Genomic DNA, 18,413 nt, shown 5'->3' with positions numbered 1-18,413 from the left:
AGGACTTGCACTTGGAAATTTAAGACTGCGGACTCGTCTTAAGATCTAATTGGACGTATTTCTGCCGAACAGAACTACGTGCATCAAAGTGTGAGCCCTGTCATGCATATATTCTTATGGGTCTCAGGGTTCATGCCTCAATGCACATAGTTCCGTTCAGCAGAAATACGTCCAATTTCGATCCGCCAAACACTCAAAACGCCTTCAATTTTTACGCATAGGCAACGCGGACACCCGAAGATCACGTATAGTTGCATCCAGACTTTGACCCAACCTTGGCACCGCACGCCACGGCACAGTGGCCTCGAGTGAACACGGTCTAGTTGTGCCGCGCTCAGGAAAAACGCCGTATGAGCATTCGAGAACTGCCAAATTTCATCCGATAAAACGTTTAATTTTTAGGAAAATTATGAATATTTTTCTTTGAAATTTTCAGGAACTATAGGTAAAATTGCGAAAACAATTTTCTGAAAAATTGGAAACACAATATTCGTAAGTTTACTAGGCAATGGGCCCGTTGCATGCAAGAGATACAGCCGCGCGGATAGACTTTTTAATGGTTAAATGACGCGAAAATTACAATGGTCACATTAAAAAAGTATGAAATACACTCCTTACTGCGCAATTTGCGTTGTTAGGAACGCGCTTTTTCAAATTTCCCGCGTCTGGGGGCAGTTTTCTAATCACCAAAAACGAGCAAACGGCGGGCTCGGTGATTTCCGGAAAATGCCGAATCATTGTTGTTGTTGTTATTTTTTCTTTCAGTTTGTTTACAAACCCAACGTGATCTCTTATAGTGGTTCATATACGCTTTATGCGGTAACCAAATCGATCAACTTTTAAATATCCAACGCAATCCTTCTACATTTCATTTCACGATATCACGAGCTCCGATTTTTAGGTTATGTTGTCAGTTTTAGTTGACCGGAAATAGCCGCGAGTTGCCGTTAATTGTTTCCGTTAGAAAACTGCCCCCAGACGCGGGAAATTTGAAAAAGCGCGTTCCTAACAACGCAAATTGCGCAGTAAGGAGAGTATTTCAGACTTTTTTAATGTGACCATCGTAATTTTCGTGTCATTTAACCTCTGAAAAGTCTATTCGCACGGCTGCATCTCTTGCATGCAACAGGCCCATTCTTGTTTTATCAAAGGCACTTTGGTAATGCCTGAAGGCTCATACGGCGCGGCGTTCTTCCTTGGCACAGCAGAGTTGCGCTTCGCAAAAACTCAAAACCGACGCATCTAGACGCAAACCCGTCTTGTTCTAGTTGTGCGCTGCAAAAACTCAAAACGCCTTCAATTTCGTCGCGTAGGCAACGCGGACATCCGTAGAGCACGAATAGTTGCATCCAGGGCTTTGACCTAACTTGACATCGTTTACGATCCAATATTAAGGACTCTCACTGAGTCCATACCGCAGGCTGAGAGACTAGGAGCATAGGCTATGGACGGAAAGGACGGAATGGGTAATTTTTGGATCGGCTCAGAACAAGTAGCTCCTAATGCTTTTGTCTGAGCCTCATCTTGCTCCATTAATTTGAGCTCCAAGTCACCGGAGCCGCCGGCTCCATGCTCCCTCCTAATTAAATGAGAGCCGCCCCATTAATAATGAGCCCCCTGATCTTGCCCCCTGTACATTGAGCAAGGTTGCCAGATTTTGAATAATCTGTCGCAAGGCCAATTTTATGTGTCTCATATTCCTAGGAATGTCATGTTTCAAAGGCCATGCTTCAAAATCCAGCATTTACCAAGCCACTGAAAGCCACAGTCAGCCCTCACAGTTATAAAATTGGCTCATTTTGTCGGACGAAGGAACATGACTCTATTCCGAGGTTGCAAAATTGACTTAAACAATTCAATTTTCACGAGAATGTACCCGCGCAAATTACGTCGACAATTTTTCTGATTTTTGCACGAGATCAAAAGAACAATTAAATAAATTGTCAACTGAGGACTCTCGAGACTCTCTTGGTAAAAATGCTATCTTTGAGGGGAAACTTGCTAAAATTTAAATTCAGTTACGTTCTTTCGTTCTTGGAAAAACAATTTATCGTTGAATTCGGTGTTCTAGGAGATTACTCTGAATGTCGAGACAATAGACTCCGGACGCGAATGAAAAAACTACCAAGTAAACGAATACACGTCATATACCATTATGCACGGGAAAAATAATACTAGTAAATATTAGACGATTTGTAATATACCGATGTCTTGAGTAAATAAAAAAAGAAAATGAAAACTATCCCTTAATTGCAGCGTCTCAATTTTTTTGTTTTTGTTCATTTATTTATTGTTTCAAAGGGAGTCTTATCAAGTTATGTCCCCATTTTCTGCTCAATTTTCTGAATAGAGGAAGAAAATAAGACACCTCAGGAAGCGTTTCTGTCCCACACTTGACTTTCGTTGTATTTAATATTTTCACCCTGCAAATTTTTCATAATGAAGTAGATTTTGCATGAAGGCTGCCACCGTCTTTAATCTTTTTCGTGAAGTTGATCAAACTTCCTCTCTGCCAATTATTTATTCATGCGGTGCAACCGTAGCTTGTATTTAAGCTTGACCATAAATTACTAAGGTTGACTTAAATTGACACACTATTAAAAACCATCAAGTCAGTTTCTTACGAAGTTTTTTCCAAGGAGAAATTACTCATTTAAAATGTTAAAGACCCTGCTGTCATTGAGGGATTTCCATGAAGTCAGATCAAGCGACCTTTGGGTGAATCAGCATGTTTGTGATCAATCGTTCGTTAGGTGCTTCTTAAAAGGCGTCAAAATACTTATCCTTTTATTTTGAGGAAGGTCTCGCAAGAAGTCGCTTTCAATCGTCGAAAATCAGAAATCCCAATCAGATGTTTACTGTCAACTGCAACATCATGGAGGGAAAGGCAGCTGGAAGGCTTCATTTTACGCTGTCGAAAGCGGTATTGAAGTTTTCTGCTAACTGGCGCGTGTCAAAAAGTTAGTGCTCATGAGTTTTTCTCTTTTTTCTATTTTGTTTGAAAGTTTTGCAAGTGACGTGGTAATAAATGAGGACTATCTCAGATAGCTAGCTTCAGAATAAAGTGCTCTGGTAAATATTCGATTTCTGTGAAGGTTGTATAGTGTAGCGAGAAAAGCATAGGTACACATTTTCCAGAGGCGAGGCGTGAGTGATCGATTATCGTTATTTCCACACTACTTGAGGCTGTAGTAAAGAATCGAATATTAAGGTGTTCGTTTCAAACACCTTGTTTATCGATCCTTTCCCATAGGTTTCAATGGTAGAAGTGCTATCTATATCGTAAAATACTCTACGTCTCTGATATCAATTTCATAATTTCAGTTATTTTCATATTGATTTAGTGTTTATTTCTTGAAAGTTATGAAAGTATGGCATCAAATAGTAAACACAGACAATTTTACAGGTCATTTTAGGCTATGAGAAAAAATCAAAATCTTACTCTGGACCGTGGCGGTTTTTGAAAACTGGCAACACCGTTTTTCTTCCACTTGATGTATGCAAAATTATAGATTCTCGGTGAGGCAACTTACCTCACATAACATCGATATTTTCAATTGATAATAGATAGAGACTGTTTTTTCTCATAGCTGAAAATTACCTGTAAATTGTCTGTGGTTGCTATTTGCTATACTTCCTCACCCTCCAAGAAATAAACACTAAATCAATCTGAAAATATCTGAAATATTCAAATTGATACCGAAGACGTGGTGTGCTTTACGATATATCGATTGCTCTCCCATTTAAACCTATGCGAAAGGATCGATAAACAGGGTTTTAGCAACGAACACCTTAATAATCGATTCTTCCTCACAGTTTCAAATTGGGAGAAATCGATAATCGATCATTCGCGCCTCGCCACTCAGATTGCTTTGCACAATCACATAGCTCAGGTAAATATTGATGATAAATAAATTGCGTTAACATATAAGCAAGTTTTTTTATTCGGTATGCCAGTGTTTTCCTTTTTTCCGTGGTGGGGGTAGTGCGGAGGAAAGACCGGGGAGGGTGGATGGTGAAAAGGGATGAAGGCCATCAAACTTGAAAGTCTGAGCTGAGGAAACTACGCTTTGCGATGCGAGCCACGTCGAAGGTGGCTCTAGGTGCGGCAGCAAACTGTTTATGTTATCCTCAAATTTAATCCCACTCGTAATGGACTCGACATTTGCACTCTTTATATTCCCTGGAAATCCATTGTTCACTAAAGCCGTGTTGTCTGTTTTTGTGCGGGAATCACCTTTTACGAGCGATACGTTCCTCGAGAAATTCGATCATCTTTATCACTATAAAATTAATCCCCATTCCATACTGGCGTGCTTGGTAAAAACGACGTATGAATATTCAAGAGTTGCCCAATTTCCTCCAATGAAATGTTTATTTTTGAGGAGAGTTATGAATATTCTCTCTTGGAATTATCAGATAAGTTTAAACTTTTCGTGAGTAAAATTCTTTGAAACATTTAAGGAAAAAAAAAAAAATGCTCAGATTTCCCTGAAAATTCACGTTAAATCAAATGATTTTGGCAACGTTTGAGAACTTATACAGCCTTCTTCCTGAGCACGGAAGTCGGGTGGGTCGATTGTTGTGTCGAAATCAAATGACCTTAGTCGATAGAGATTCATCTTAGCAATACTTTCTATACCAATCAGGGTCAATTGAACAATTGTGCAATCCAGGCACAGGACTGGGAACCATAATAATTTGGGAGAGACAACAACTGTATACTTACTGCAGGTAAAATCACTTTAAAATCGCGACGATCACAACAGGAATGGCTAATATACGCACACACATTTCGACACATTGGCAGGATAAAAGTATTTGGGCTGCATTTTGCTATTAAGAACTGCACTGGAAAAAGGAACACATTGGATCTAGAGCCCAGACTCTTGAAAACATTGACAAGAAAAAATACTCTTGATTCAATCAGATTTAAGCTTAAATCAAAAGGAAATCCGCTCAAATTAAGAGGCTCGGCTACCTAGGATCTAAGCAAAAATCCGATTAAATCAAGAGTATTTTTTCTTGTCGATGTTTTTAAGAGTCTGGACTATAGATCCAATGTGTTTTTTTTTTTTTTTTTTTTTTTTTTTTTTTTTTTTTTTTTTCTCCAGTGTGCAATTTCTTGCTCAGCTCAAAAATAACGTATGGACCATTAGTTTCCCTATGCACATGAGTGTCTTTACGGGTGAGCCAGAAATTGTAGTTTCCAATTACAGCATGCGTTTCGTTTTTCCTTTGATTAACGCACAACTTGCTCCAGGATTAAGAACGTCCAGGGCGCCTTCATATTTTGCGCATGTAACATGGACATCCGTGGAGTAGGATTAGTAATGAGGGGAAAAATCAATAAATAATCTGGTGAAGTTAATGAAGATAGCCCGTTTTTTTATAACACGAAGAGGGAGAAAAGGGACATCATCGCAATCATTGACCAAGACTCATTGGTAGACGATCAAGATAGCTATCACGATCGACTTATCCCAACCACAAAAATAAATGCTCCGGGACTGAGAGTCGTAAATACGGGCATTAGAAGACCGGCTTTAGGCAAACTCTTGCTCCTTAAAATTACCGGGTTCGGGAACGACCCAACTTTGAATGGTATATTTTTCGCTTCCTAATGAATTCCTCATTCCAAACAGGAACCGATTACAAAGTCCTCCAATTCGAACTTACTCGACTCCGAATGACTTTTCCTCGTGATGACTTTTCCGGCTTTGATGCGGACTTCATTGTCTCTTCAAAGTTTGGTTTTTCCGGGTCTTAGAATAATTCCATAATTCATTTTAAAAATAGGGGTAAGCATATGAACGTTTGTACAAACTGATTGTAATGGCTACCGTTGTTTGAAGAACTGTGCCCAACGTTACATGATGGTGGCCATTTGAGTCAAGCTCAGGGACTTCGAACCTGGTGCGACTACCAACCTAAGGAAAAACAGCGTCTGGAAGTTTGAATGTTGCTAAATTTCCTTCCATGTAATGCGCATGTCTATTTTTTAGAGGAGTTGAAGACAATGTCTTCGAAATTTTCAAATATCTTAGCATCGCGAATTGAATTATCTGATAAATTGAAGGCAAATATGTACACAATTTATAAAAATGTGTTATTTATCGGGACAAATTGGCAATGTTTGAAAATTCATAGTTTTTTCCAAAGCTCAACCGCGTTAATTACATACTTGTAGTGGTATAATTGTTGATACATGACGCTCAAAAATCCGTAATTCCTGCAAGAATTTTTTGTCATGTTGCTGTGGCTAGTGGAGCTGAACTTTACCATATTTCTTACTTAATTTTTTTCAAAATGTGGCTAGGTTTCTTTCTAGACTAATTTTGTCTACCTCAACCAATCCGTTGGAGGTAAGGGGACAAAATGCATCGGAAGGTGTTGAGATCAAACCAAATCAAGTCAATTTCGTTCAAATGAACAAAGGCGATCCTCAGCTAAAAACGCTTTCACAACAAATTTTTACAAGGATTGGAGGGAGGGGGGCACAAATTCTGGAGGAGAGAAAATTTGCTACAATATGAGGGGGGGTTATAACTTCAAAAATCTCTAAAGATTCGCCCTAAAATGTATCTAAATCATTCAAAATTATCTTTTAAAGGTCGAAATTCAAAGTCTGGGAGTGAAAATGCGTTTCACTGTCCTTGTGTTCCCTGAATGGCATCCCTACCTCGACATGTCCCCGTTTAAAATTGAAAATTTCCCGCCCGGCGCCGACACCGCAACACCGATTCCAGGTCGGATCGTGTTGCGAAAATTGAAGCTCAACTGAAAGAACTCGTATAATGCGTTTAATAACTCTTGACTCCTCCGAAGAGACAAACTGCGATCCGGGGGGAAAGTTTCGCCAACTTTTTTGTTTCATAATTCTGTCCTTAATTTGAATTTTATTCGTTGATGTTTTCATTTTCTCCCGTCTCCAGTTTCGTGCCTCTCCCAGGTAGTTTCGCTTTGAGTAATCTCAGGACAGCGCTGCCGGGTCTCGCGTAAAATCAACTTACTTCGAGTGGTGAAATCGGGGAATTTCAAGGAAAATGGCAAGCCTGTCCGGGAGCAGTTTTCCCCGCTTCACGGCGCGGTGGAGGGTTTCGACCGTGCTCGCTGCGAACGGGCTTTGCTCCTCGAAATTTCTTCGTTAATGCATTATTCTTGTTAATTAAAGTGTGCACTTTCATAATGTACAAAATTCCCCTTCCTTTTACAAACTGGGCTTTCTCGATCAAGTGCAGTTGTTCCAGGATGAGAATATTTACGACACTGCATAATTGAGGACCTTTCATTATGAAACTTTTTTTTTCCCCGGGATGTTTTGGTCTCGGTTCAGCTACATGTTTTGCATGTTTAACGCGCTTCGATGGTAAAATTTAAAAGAAAACGCTTTTTCTTGTTTGCGGCGCGCGCTGTTATTATAAACTTCAAAACACGGTGCAAGTAAAATAAATAAAACTGAAGGAGATAGTTATCAGTATGCTCCAAAAGCTCATTTTATTTACGTTCATTTATTAGAGAACCTAAAACTTACGGGTGTGGCAGGTCAATAGTTCAACTTTTATGAAGTCAAAGGGCGAAGTGATTTTGCATTTCGTTACCAGATAGAGTCGCAGTGATGAAAATGTCAGAGAGAACTAGTTGAACATAAACAAATTCCTAAAATCAACAGTCAAGCTAGTGAAAAATTGGTGCTTGTGATATCCTTTGAATTTAGTCTATTTGAACTTTTCTTTCGCGAAAGGAGCAAGTCGTCGCAAGTCAAATCGGCCATCGAGACATAATTCATACGTTTCGCAAATAACTGGAGTTTGGTTGTGCAGAAAATGAAGAAATTATGGAAACCCTAACAGTCCATTGAGAACATATATTCTTGAGCGTAATATCGATGGCCAACGTGTCAAACCACGCATCTTAGTTTGCGACATTATATAGACTTCTTCTCAATTTTTGCTCTGAAATCAGTCAACGTGATTTCTTGAAAACTTCCTCGATGTTTCTTCTCAGTTAGCAGAATATTCCGTGTTAATTTCAACCTGCAAATATATACAGCTGGCTTGTTTAGTTCCAAAAAGATAACATGGATGCGGAAATTTTGAAACATTGCAATGGAGTCACGTGGTTTTGAACTTTGGCCATCGATGTGCTTACCTGGACTGCGTGGTCCGTAAGCGTCCGAATCGCGATCTGGAAGGCGTAGGAATTGAAGAACCAGGTGAGGAGGAAGGCGTACATAGAATACGATGCCGTCACGAAGGAGACCACGTCAAAGAACGTGATCTTGGAGTAGTCGCGGACGTCCAGAATCCCCAGGAGCAGCACCGTCTGGAGCACCGGCAAACAGAGGACGAGGAGAAGGCTCAGCCGCACGAAGGAGCTCAGATTGAAGAGGATGCAACTTCCGAACCTGTCGGCGTAGTCGGCCTGCAGAGCAATGTCGAAGTTCATACTTCAGAAACAAGAGATGAAGCCAATACAACGTCTTGGGAAGTTTTATCGTTGTGGGTTGATGTCAAAAGATAAACAGCACAAACATCAATGAAGAGAAACTAATATGAGTAACCAAGACTGCAAAATGTTGATGCCGGGACATTGCGAGGCCCTAAAAATCCCATTTTCAACCTCATTTCCATTCTTACCGAGAGGACTGAAAAGGAAGGTACTTCCATGGTCCAAGCCTGATGATTCTTGATTTTTTCGCCAAGAGTCTTCATAATATTGGTTCAAGCTGAAATTTTCTAGAAACAAGCAAAATATGTTTAGGCAAGGCAAGAAGAGCTTAATTTAAGCAGCAAAAATACAACATATATAAATCAAGGAAACAGTGCATGGTTTGCAACGTTGCGGACTTCCTGTCACACCTTTTTTTTAAATGCGGAACTGCTCAACGTCAATTTCTGAAAACTTGCTTGATTTTTCCTCTTAGGAGTCAAATTTTGAGAAAATTTCAAGGAATGATGTCCATTTGCTTTTCTTACAAAAAATAAAATAGGGGCGGAGATTCTTAGACAGCGCAAATGAGATACGTGGTTTGGAGGTTTCAATGTCGATTGCAGTCTTGGCATTTACACATTGCATACTCGCAAAACCGAAGGCGCTAGGTATCCCTCCCATTGAATTATTGAATAATACTTATACTTATGTGGTTTTACTTTCGTTACGTATCCACGTGGAAAAATCCCCCTGATGCTGCAATGGCATTCATGCATTGCATACTCGCAAAACCGAAGGCACTACGTATCCTGTCCATTGAAATATTGAATGATGCTCATGTAGTTTTACTTTCTCTACGTATCCACGTGGAAAAATCCCCCTGATGCTGCAATGGTATTCACGCATTGCATACTCGCAAAACTGAAGGCGCTACGCATCCTGTCCATTGAAATATTGAATAATGCTCATGTAGTTTTACTTTCTCTACGTATCCATGTAGAAAATCCCCCGGATGCTGCGATGGCTTTATTAACTCGTTCCAAGGAAATGAGGTTCTGATGAGGTGAACTACTGCCACAGAACGTAATAGAAGTAAAAAAAAAGGGACGAGTGTGTAGCTTGCTTAACTTCGACAAGGCGCTTGTAACATTTACAGTCTTGGCATTTACGCATTGCATACTCGCAAAACCGAAGGCGCTACGTATCCTGTCCATTGAAATATTGAAGAATGCTCATGTAGTTTTACTTTCTCTACGTATCCATGTAGAAAATCCCCCCGATGCTGCAATGGCTTTATTAACTCGTTCCAAGGAAATGAGGTTCTGATGAGGAGGGCTACTGCTACAGAGCGCGTCGATGGTGAGGCCGTTATTGCCAGCGCAGCGTGTGTTTTACTTGGGCCGGTTTTCTTTCTTTGTGCTCGGCTGGCTCTCGGTCGCTTTGGAAGTGAGCTGCTTGATGGATCGCTCCCCGCATCGTGATGTATGTTTCCAGCAGCTTCGCCGTTGATTGATTTTCCTGGCCGCCTCCTTACCCTACCTGAACATTTTTGAACAGTTTCACTTGTTTCTGCTCCCGAGTTCCCGCTAATTTTTTTTTTCTCCGCTTGAATGAGAGGTGAACCAAATTAAAAAGAGCAAGCAAGAAGCTCCTCCGCATTGGTGCCGTGTTGCAACCGATGGAGAACGCTGGTAGGGATTGAGGTGGTTTTAACGAGGAGGAAATAGAATGTGTCGAAAATGAAAAGGAGGATGATTGAAAAATATTGAACATGTTTTCTTACTGCTCGCATTTTAAGCGCTCAGCCAATAGCACTGGAAAAAAACACATTGGATCCAGAGTCCAGACTCTTAAAAACATCGACAAGAAAAAATACTCTTGATTCAATCGGATTTTTGCCTAAATCGAGAACCAATCCTCTTAATTTGAGCGGATTTCCTTTTGATTTAAGAAAAATCTAATTGAATCAAGAGTATTTTTTCTTGTCAATGTTTTCAAGAGTCTGGACTCTAGATCAAGTGTGTTTTTTTTTCCAGTGAGGGAGGAATAGTCGGAGTCGTTTCTATTAAACTCTATCTAAATGGTTCAAAGGCAAGATACGACTAAAGTGACGCCCGTGCAGCTAAAATTGCATAATTGCAACAATGAAGGAGCTCTGGATATTTTGGCTGCATTTTCCATTGGTCTGCGTAATTTATCTGCACTAAATGCATACCCCTCTCCAAATACACCCGCAAAAGCCACTCGCTAAAAAAAAGAATCTTAAATGCCGCCAAAAAATATTTTTCCTTGGAAAATAATGTTAATGCTTACTTTAAGATCCTGTGTTGCTTAATCCAAATATTTAAAGCACTCAGCCGACGGGAGCGTTTTTTGATTTCAATCTGCCTCTAAAATTTTAGTATACTAATGGCAATGCGTTCGAATGGTGTGCCAGCTCAACAAGAAAATAGCAGAAAGGAGCCTAACATTTTTAGAATAGATCAATTTGTGATACCTTTATTTAATACTGCTGATGTCAAAGCGTCAAGGACAATATTAGTTTTTTTATGATTTTTTTTTTCTTAGCGGCAGTATACTTTCTGAAAACTGATAGTTGAAATTTTGGTGAGCGAGTTCTTTCATCTCAGCGGTGCCCATCTTATTCGGGGTACTTTCGGAAAAAACGAGCTTACACAGAAAACAGCCTGAGAGCTTTTCTAATACGAACCTATTAGAACTTCCCCGTTGTTTTTTTTTCTTTTTTCAAAAATGCGATTTAAAAGCATCCCTTTAAACTCTGTCCATTTGTCATTCACAGCATTTCCAATGTTTTCAAGCGCCAGCATCACCGTCGAGCTCATCGAAGCGCTACCTCTCACCTCCTTCCGATTATCCAGCGTCTCAAACTCGTAAAATTCGCGTTTAAGGTCGTAATCGGAGCCTTTGTCCTAGTTTGTATACTCATTGAGCGAGTAATTTCGCCGATTTTCCCAATCGGAAAAGGGGTCTTCACGCGGAGTTGAAATTGAATTCAGGCTGCAGCATTGAAATTGCCTCCATCGTGCCGTTTCGTTCGACCCGTGCCCTTTGATGGTATCATCAAAGTAAAACACACCGGAGCTTCTTGGACAGTTCTTGGCCCCCTGGCGTAACAGCGTATCTCAAATTCCACGTGAGCCCAGGTTTGAATATAAATCCATGCTCTCTGGGGCTCATACAAAAATCAAGATACGTCCTTATGCCAAAGGAGCGACGATTTATCGAGACGATGCCCATCCGCTCGATCTGTTTGACGAGGACTAGACTAAATTTAATTGTCCCTGATTCAAATTCTACGATGAGAAATAAAGGACTCAAATTGGTAGGTGATTGCCGGAATGATCTGTGATCTTGGAGAGTCCCTTTCAGGGATTGGAGATGCAGGGCGAAAACTTTCGTTGTTTTTGCGTATTCTTGGCGATTTCTCTGAGATTTAGCACTTACGCCTATGTCTATATCTCATGGTCTAAGTTGATTTGAGTGTGGCATCAAAATGTGATCAGGAATACTCGGGTAGTATCTTATATAGAGTTGGAATATATTTTTCAATGAGGAACTACTATTAATGTTCTAACGTGCTCAGGGAAAACGTCTTACGAATATTCGCAAGTTGCCAAATTTCCTCGGCTAAATCATGCATTTGTAAGGAATGTTATGCGTGTTTTTCCTTGAAAATTTCAGTCATTTTAGATTGAATTACGAATAAAATTGTACGAAAAATTTGAACAAAAAATACTCCATCATTTTCACGGAAACCTCGTTTTTTATTGAGGAAAATATGGCAACTTCTGAAGGCTTTTATAACGCTCCTCACTTGCACGTTAGTTGTCCTGATGTATCCTGAAAGAACCTATATTATCAAAGAATTCGTTTCTTAATGCGCTAAAATACATCGAAAACACTATTTTTAGAAGAAACAAGGGGAGTCCCAACTTCTGACGTCAAAACCTACTTACGTCATGCATTAAGACGTCTAAATTGTGTCAAACTCTGAACGTGTCATGGCACACAGACAAAAAGAGCTAGGGATTGTCGAATGATACCCAAAAAATTAGGTTACTAACCCAAATGTTATGGCACTACTTAAACTCGAGATGCGTTACTGCGACAATGAATTGGAAATGTTCGTATCATACACTAAATTGGAGAATTACCACAATTTTAGGAAATAACCCCTAACAACTAGTTTCCATGTACGCGTAAAATCTTTCCGCATAAACTATTTTAAAACATTTTTAATTTTAGGGCCAAAAGAGGCCCTCATAGGCACCTATCTTTTTGGGTAATTTTCTCTGCCAAGTTAGTCCCACCTTAAGTCATTATAATTACGAGCGGGGGAAAAACAGAATGACAAAGAATCCGCTATCTCTGCCTTCTTAAAACTTTACCCTGACGCTAGATGTCGGTGTCCCATGCCAAACGAGCTCTAAATGTCCCCAGATACACTTAACACGATCTCGAAAAGTTAACGTGGGTCGTGGGAATCTTGCGGACACATTTGGAAGCTCTCCAACCTCAATTTTTTGCGGCCCGGGTGGAGAACAGGTTAATTTAATGCAGGGGAAGTAAGGACTACTTTTCATTCTTGAGATGACTGCGCAATGTAAAGTTTGGTTTCTCGAGAGGAAATGAGTTTCGAGCGTAGTTGCCGAGGGACAAGGAACATTTAAAGACGCTTTTGTCGGCGAGAAATATCCACTTTTGAAGTCCGAATTTTTAGAATCCAAGGTTGAGAACTGTAAGGGGCCGTGCATGAATGGATTGCGTCTAGCTGAAAGGAACCAAGCTACATCAGCTATTGCTAAATTTAACCTTGCAATTTAATTTTTTTAAGAGAGAACTTTTATGAGAGAACTTTTGTGCAGGTTCCCTTGAAAACTTTTAAGAATTTGCTTTGTAATATGCAGAAAATTCACTGAAATGTGTAAAAAAATCTGAACAACCGTTTTTTTATAAAAAATTAAATTGCCCGATCAAATTTGACAATAGCTGATGTGGCTTGGTACAATTCTGTTTAACGCTGTCCAAATGAAGCGCTGGGTGTAGAGAGGGAATTTCTCGGTTGCAGTGTCTCAAAATTTCCGCTCACGTTTTATCCGTTATAACCAAAGGAGAGGTATGTAATTTTTTGTAACTTTTATTAAATATTCTTAATGAGTTTACAGTGCTGAAAACAGTAAATTTACTCAATAGCTCCCTCTCTAAAATAAAAATCAGCACTGAAGATTCTGAAACATCGCAACTAAAATACCCTTTCTGCTTTCAACGTCTGAAATATCCTCACATACTTTTTTTACAATTTTTTATTCCCATTTTCCTCAATTCAGGTATACAGGGTATCTCAAAATCAAACGCAAATATTTTCATAATCGATTTTTGGGATCAAAATAAGAATTTTTTGTAAGTTTGTGGAACTTTTATAGAGAAACGTCATTCATTTAAAAAGTCTCATTGTGGTCTCAAAAATCGATTCGAAAATAATTCAAGTGCAACTTTAAGACACCCTGTATACGACCAAAGATTCAATCTGAAAGTATTACGAACGGATTAGTGGAGGGTAAGTCCAAGATTCGAACGTTTTATCAAACCAAATTTACCTGGAATTGCCTCCAAGTATTCTGATACTTGATCATATCCTTGAGTTGAACGGCGTAGCACACGGGTATGATAAGATTGATATGGAGGGCGACCATGAGCAGCAAGCGGTTCAGGATTCCGTTCACATTCGAATCAGCCTGTAGAACAGCAATCATTTTCTGTCTGTACTGGAATAGGATAGGGATTGCCAGCATCAAGTATCGGACGAACGTGTACGCCACCGGCCAGCTGATGAGCTTTAGCTTCACTGCCTCTGTGGACATAAAACGTGGTCCAGGAATGTAGGTGCACATCAAAATCACAATCAGGGGTCCCTCAACTAGCTACTAAGTGGTGTTCCTCTTCCGGTGGAGCCGTCCCTGAAGTACGTAACGTTCCAAGGTGGGCGGGGCGGGGGTCTTTGCCAGCGTTACGCGGCGTTACATCGGGTGGGGGATATAGAGCAAAGCGTTACGTAACGAGTTTACGTAATTTTTTTTTCTAATTTCTGTAGAATTATTCGTCGGTCGTCTTCAGGAGTTTTAAAGAATCTCAAAAATATTGTCTGCAATATCTTCACTTTTCCTGACTACGTGGAAACGTCAATCCATTCCGTGAATGTAAGGTAATATTTAGATTACTTTTAATGTAAGGGTTTGAGGACTCCGGGTAAGCGTTACGTAATTTTTATAGGGGGCTCTAGCACAGCGTTACAGAGCGTCACAGGGTGGTGGGGGGTGTCAAAAAACCGCAAAAGCGTTAAGTAATTAAGGCACGGCCCCTGTTCCGACATGCAGGTGCTTAGGTAGTGTCCCCGTATCTGTGTGGTATACCACAACAAGAGAGTCAACTTTTCCAGCGTGTTCATAAAATCTATCCATGCGAGAAAATTAATGAAAGTAATGTCATTCCTGAAATGAACCCTCTACAATGGTTCTGTATTGCTTAATGTACCTCCTTGATTTACCTCCTTTAAGGGTAAATCAAAGATAGTTTTGTCATACCTGAATAACAGCTAAAAAATTAGCGTATTTCTGCAAAGAACCGACAATTTTTAGCCTATAACTCAGGTTGTTTTCTGTGTAATATTCCTATTGCCTTGCATTAATGAAGTTTTCATTTTTATGTTCCAGGTTCGTGCTGCAATTATTGTTCACTCTCTCGAGTAGAAGATTCCCACTTGTAATTTCCTCTTGTGAGATCAAGTTTATAAATGCATCCTAGAGATAAGTATGTAAAGCTAACACATTAATAATTCATGTGTTCTCAGGAAAAAAGCTTGCGAATCTCACCATCAAAAATTCATCGACGTCCTCATGATGCAAAAATCAAGTTGCTTGGTAACAGTAATAAGCCGCCATGGAAAAACTTCTAGAAAATAGCTACAGTGGGTCAGGGGGTGAAACAATGGGCGATTGAACACCTTCGGGGATCCTTTCAAGGGGTTCAAAAAAATTATTTGCCTTTCCAAAAATATCGAAATAAATAAACTGCAAACTTTGCAAATCTTAGGATAGGTCCTGATCTTATCTTAAAACTTGTGAAAAAGACGGATTTTACTGTGTTTTCTGCATTTTTTACTGTGATTTATAAAAGTAATCTCACAAGAATCTGTTTCCAAAGTTTCTCAGTGTCATCTCATCCAGGGCTCTTTAAAATCGTTCCTTTCTCGACCCTCTGCTACGGACTCCTCGAATCTTCCCTAATTACAGTGCATAAAATTCGAAGTTCATTTAAAAGAAGGAGCTGTTTAAATATCAACCATGAACACCACCCTTAAACTCTTTTTCAAGCTTAGGAAGCGTTTATCGCACTATTCGCACAGCGTTCGGACATCGAAGCACGAGATTTCTAATCCTGAGCACCCGAATCGCAGTTAACCTAATCAAGTCGAATCACCCTGTTAAAATCGTGCTGATGCATTCCCCGTAGCGCCCCCCCCCCCCCCCCCGAACTCTTTCAATTAAGCCGGATGTGCGCGGTCCTCAGATAGTGAAAATAACCCCAGCTTTCTCCACCCTCTTCATTATACACTCCCGGCGATCTGGCAACCGCGTGGGGCGCTCGTTCCGAGCAAGAATGCGAAGGGGGGGGGGGGTGGATAATCCCCTTGTTACAACAACCCCTCGAAGTGATACTCGCCGGGGAGGAATGGTGGTGAGTACCGTCTTTGGTGCGTGTGAAGGCGAAATTCCCGAGCCAGCGCGAGAAGTAGAATAACAGTTTGGCGTCCTTAAAGTAGCGGTTGGACTTGGCGCGCGGGCCGCCCTTCTGCGGCGTTTCCAGGGCGATCCCCTGCTTCAGCTTCTTGTAGTTCTCCTCGACGATCCTCTCGAGCATTTTTTGACTCGGGTACATGTTTGCGCTCGCCCGGATGTTTTGCTCCCACTCCTGTAACAGTCGTAAGGTCAGAAAGGCTGAAATATTTGAACGTCATTTGGAACACATTAAGCGACAAGGAACCACCTCATTCTGGCTCATTTTAGAAACAACATATATGCTATTGGTTTCTCTATGCTGGCGCACCAAGGAACACGCCGTACGAACATTCGAGAGTTGCCAATTATCTCATGATAAAACATGTATTTTTGACGATATTCATGCATATTTTTCGTGTGTTCATGCATATTTTTAGTGAACGAGTGAAAAACATGTTTTTTTATGTCACCACTCTTTAGCTATGAGAACATCCTTGGGATCCTGAAAAACACAACGACCTGTCGAGGAGTCTAAACAAAGTTCCAGGATATTCCCTCAACGATTTTTTGTCTCGTAGTCTACGTCCACGCTTAAAATAAGCAACAGTGACTTGGTCCAAGTTTTTTTTGTTTATTTGTTTTTTTTTTAATGAAAATATTACTTCATTTGAAAAATATTTACATTTTTATAACGTGGCAAATGTTTGTAAGACCTTTTCCAATCGATGACATCGATATCTCAATGAACCGCAGTTGGGTTGAAAAAACTATACAAAAAGCATAAAGGAGAGGAAAAATCAAGAAGCAAGCAATCTTTGATTTTAATCTATTTATAGATCGATCTTTTAGAGTCAGATACGTCCAATTTTGAACGTTTGCTTCCGCATACACCACGCTGCAGCACAGAAAAAGCACAAAATATGAAGAATTAATGAAAAGCTTTGGGAATAATCAAATTTGACACGGAACCACCTTAATATTTACAAAACACACATTTTATTTTCCTTTAATACATATTCTTTCCCTCTAATTTAAATGAGAATAGTCCATGGAGAGTGTGCAAACATTTCAAAATCATGAGCTGAAAAACGCTGACTCCGCGAGTTTAAATATTAGAGCCTAACACACAGCGGCGGCGTGCTGCCAGCGCGATACACGCACTGAGGGATACTTCACGCACTGCGCAATGCGTGAAGTATCCCAGTTAGGTTTGTAGGCGCTACTTCACCCACTGCGCAATGCGTGAAGTATCCCAGTTAGGTTTGTAGGTGCTAATGCGCGCTGCCTGCTGACGGCCGGCCGCCACCTCGCAGCGTGCCGCGGCGCGGCGCTTCAGGCAACTATTTCACAACAGAGATGTTGCTTAGTATCATACGAAATTGAATGTGCTCCAACATATTAAGGATAAGAGGCATCCTTTAAGAGTATTGAGCTTCCCTCGCAAAATAAATCAAGATACTACGGCACGAAAAGAGAGCGGCAGTCCAAAAACTCACTAAGTCCTGGCATCCGTATTTAATAACTTTTAACATAATTTTTTAATTTTATTGGAGAAAAAAAGACTCTACGTAGGCAGAAACATTCTTGAGTATGCCGTCAAAAATATTTTATTTTGAATCAAGAATAAAATAGCTGAATGAAAGCGGGTTTCATCTTGATGCAACTGACTTTCCTTCTTATATAAGCATCTTTTCTCCTTTAAACAAGCATTATTTTCTATATTGATTCATGAGAAGATCTTTTCAGAGGTAAATTTGAGCATATTTCTGCTAGAATCAAGTCACTTTTTCCTCTAATGAAGTTTAAAAATCATGTCAATTGTTAATGAATACAGACGCAAGGACTTAGTAAGTTTTTCGACTACCGTTCTCTTTTTGTCGTCGTCACTCGATTCAATTTGCGAGGAAACTTCAAGCTTTTGAAAGATGTCATCAATCATGATAAGTTGAGGTGCTTTTTATCTCGTATGATACTGTGCAACCAAAAATCTCAACTCTGAATTATTCTCCATTGAATCAAACAAACAAACAAAAATTCAAGCAAACCCTTATTCTTCCAAGACATTATATATTTTCATCCAAAAACGTCGTGAGCCATTGCCGTTTTTATTTACCGATTCACGTTGGTCTCAATTGGTAAGGGTACCAAAACTCCCCTGCCGAAAAAACGCGTGGACGTAAATTA

The 18,413-nt window shown here is 40.0% G+C and overlaps 2 protein-coding genes across 6 annotated transcripts in view; one reads left to right on the top strand and one right to left on the bottom strand.

Moving 5' to 3' along the window:
• LOC109036950 (neuronal acetylcholine receptor subunit alpha-7) overlaps nt 1–18,413 on the top strand; it is a 611,445-nt gene that overhangs the window by 428,660 nt on the left and 164,372 nt on the right. The window lies entirely within an intron of this gene.
• LOC140224796 (uncharacterized) lies at nt 8,062–18,405 on the bottom strand. The gene is made up of 3 exons (XM_072301474.1): nt 16,197–18,405; nt 14,052–14,305; nt 8,062–8,424 (listed from the first exon to the last, which is right to left on the bottom strand). The coding sequence occupies exons 1-3, from the start codon at nt 16,387–16,389 to the stop codon at nt 8,062–8,064; spliced, it is 810 nt and encodes a 269-aa protein (XP_072157575.1). The 5' UTR covers nt 16,390–18,405.

This window comes from Bemisia tabaci, chromosome 6 (assembly GCF_918797505.1).
Source record: "Bemisia tabaci chromosome 6, PGI_BMITA_v3".
Classification (NCBI taxonomy): Eukaryota; Metazoa; Arthropoda; class Insecta; order Hemiptera; family Aleyrodidae; genus Bemisia; species Bemisia tabaci.
The sequence above is the reverse complement of the archived record's forward strand: the minus strand, read 5'-3'. Positions and strand labels throughout refer to the sequence as shown.

Bases quoted from the DNA above. Each gene is read 5' to 3' on its own strand.
- LOC140224796 (XM_072301474.1), bottom strand. From the start codon at position 16,389: ATGTACCCGAGTCAAAAAATGCTCGAGAGGATCGTCGAGGAGAACTAC. The intron at 14,306-16,196 runs GTACTCACCACC...TTATGTCCACAG, and splicing joins CTTCACACGCACCAAAGACG to AGGCAGTGAAGCTAAAGCTC. The intron at 8,425-14,051 runs GTAAATTTGGTT...ATTGCTCTGCAG, and splicing joins ATACTTGGAGGCAATTCCAG to GCCGACTACGCCGACAGGTT.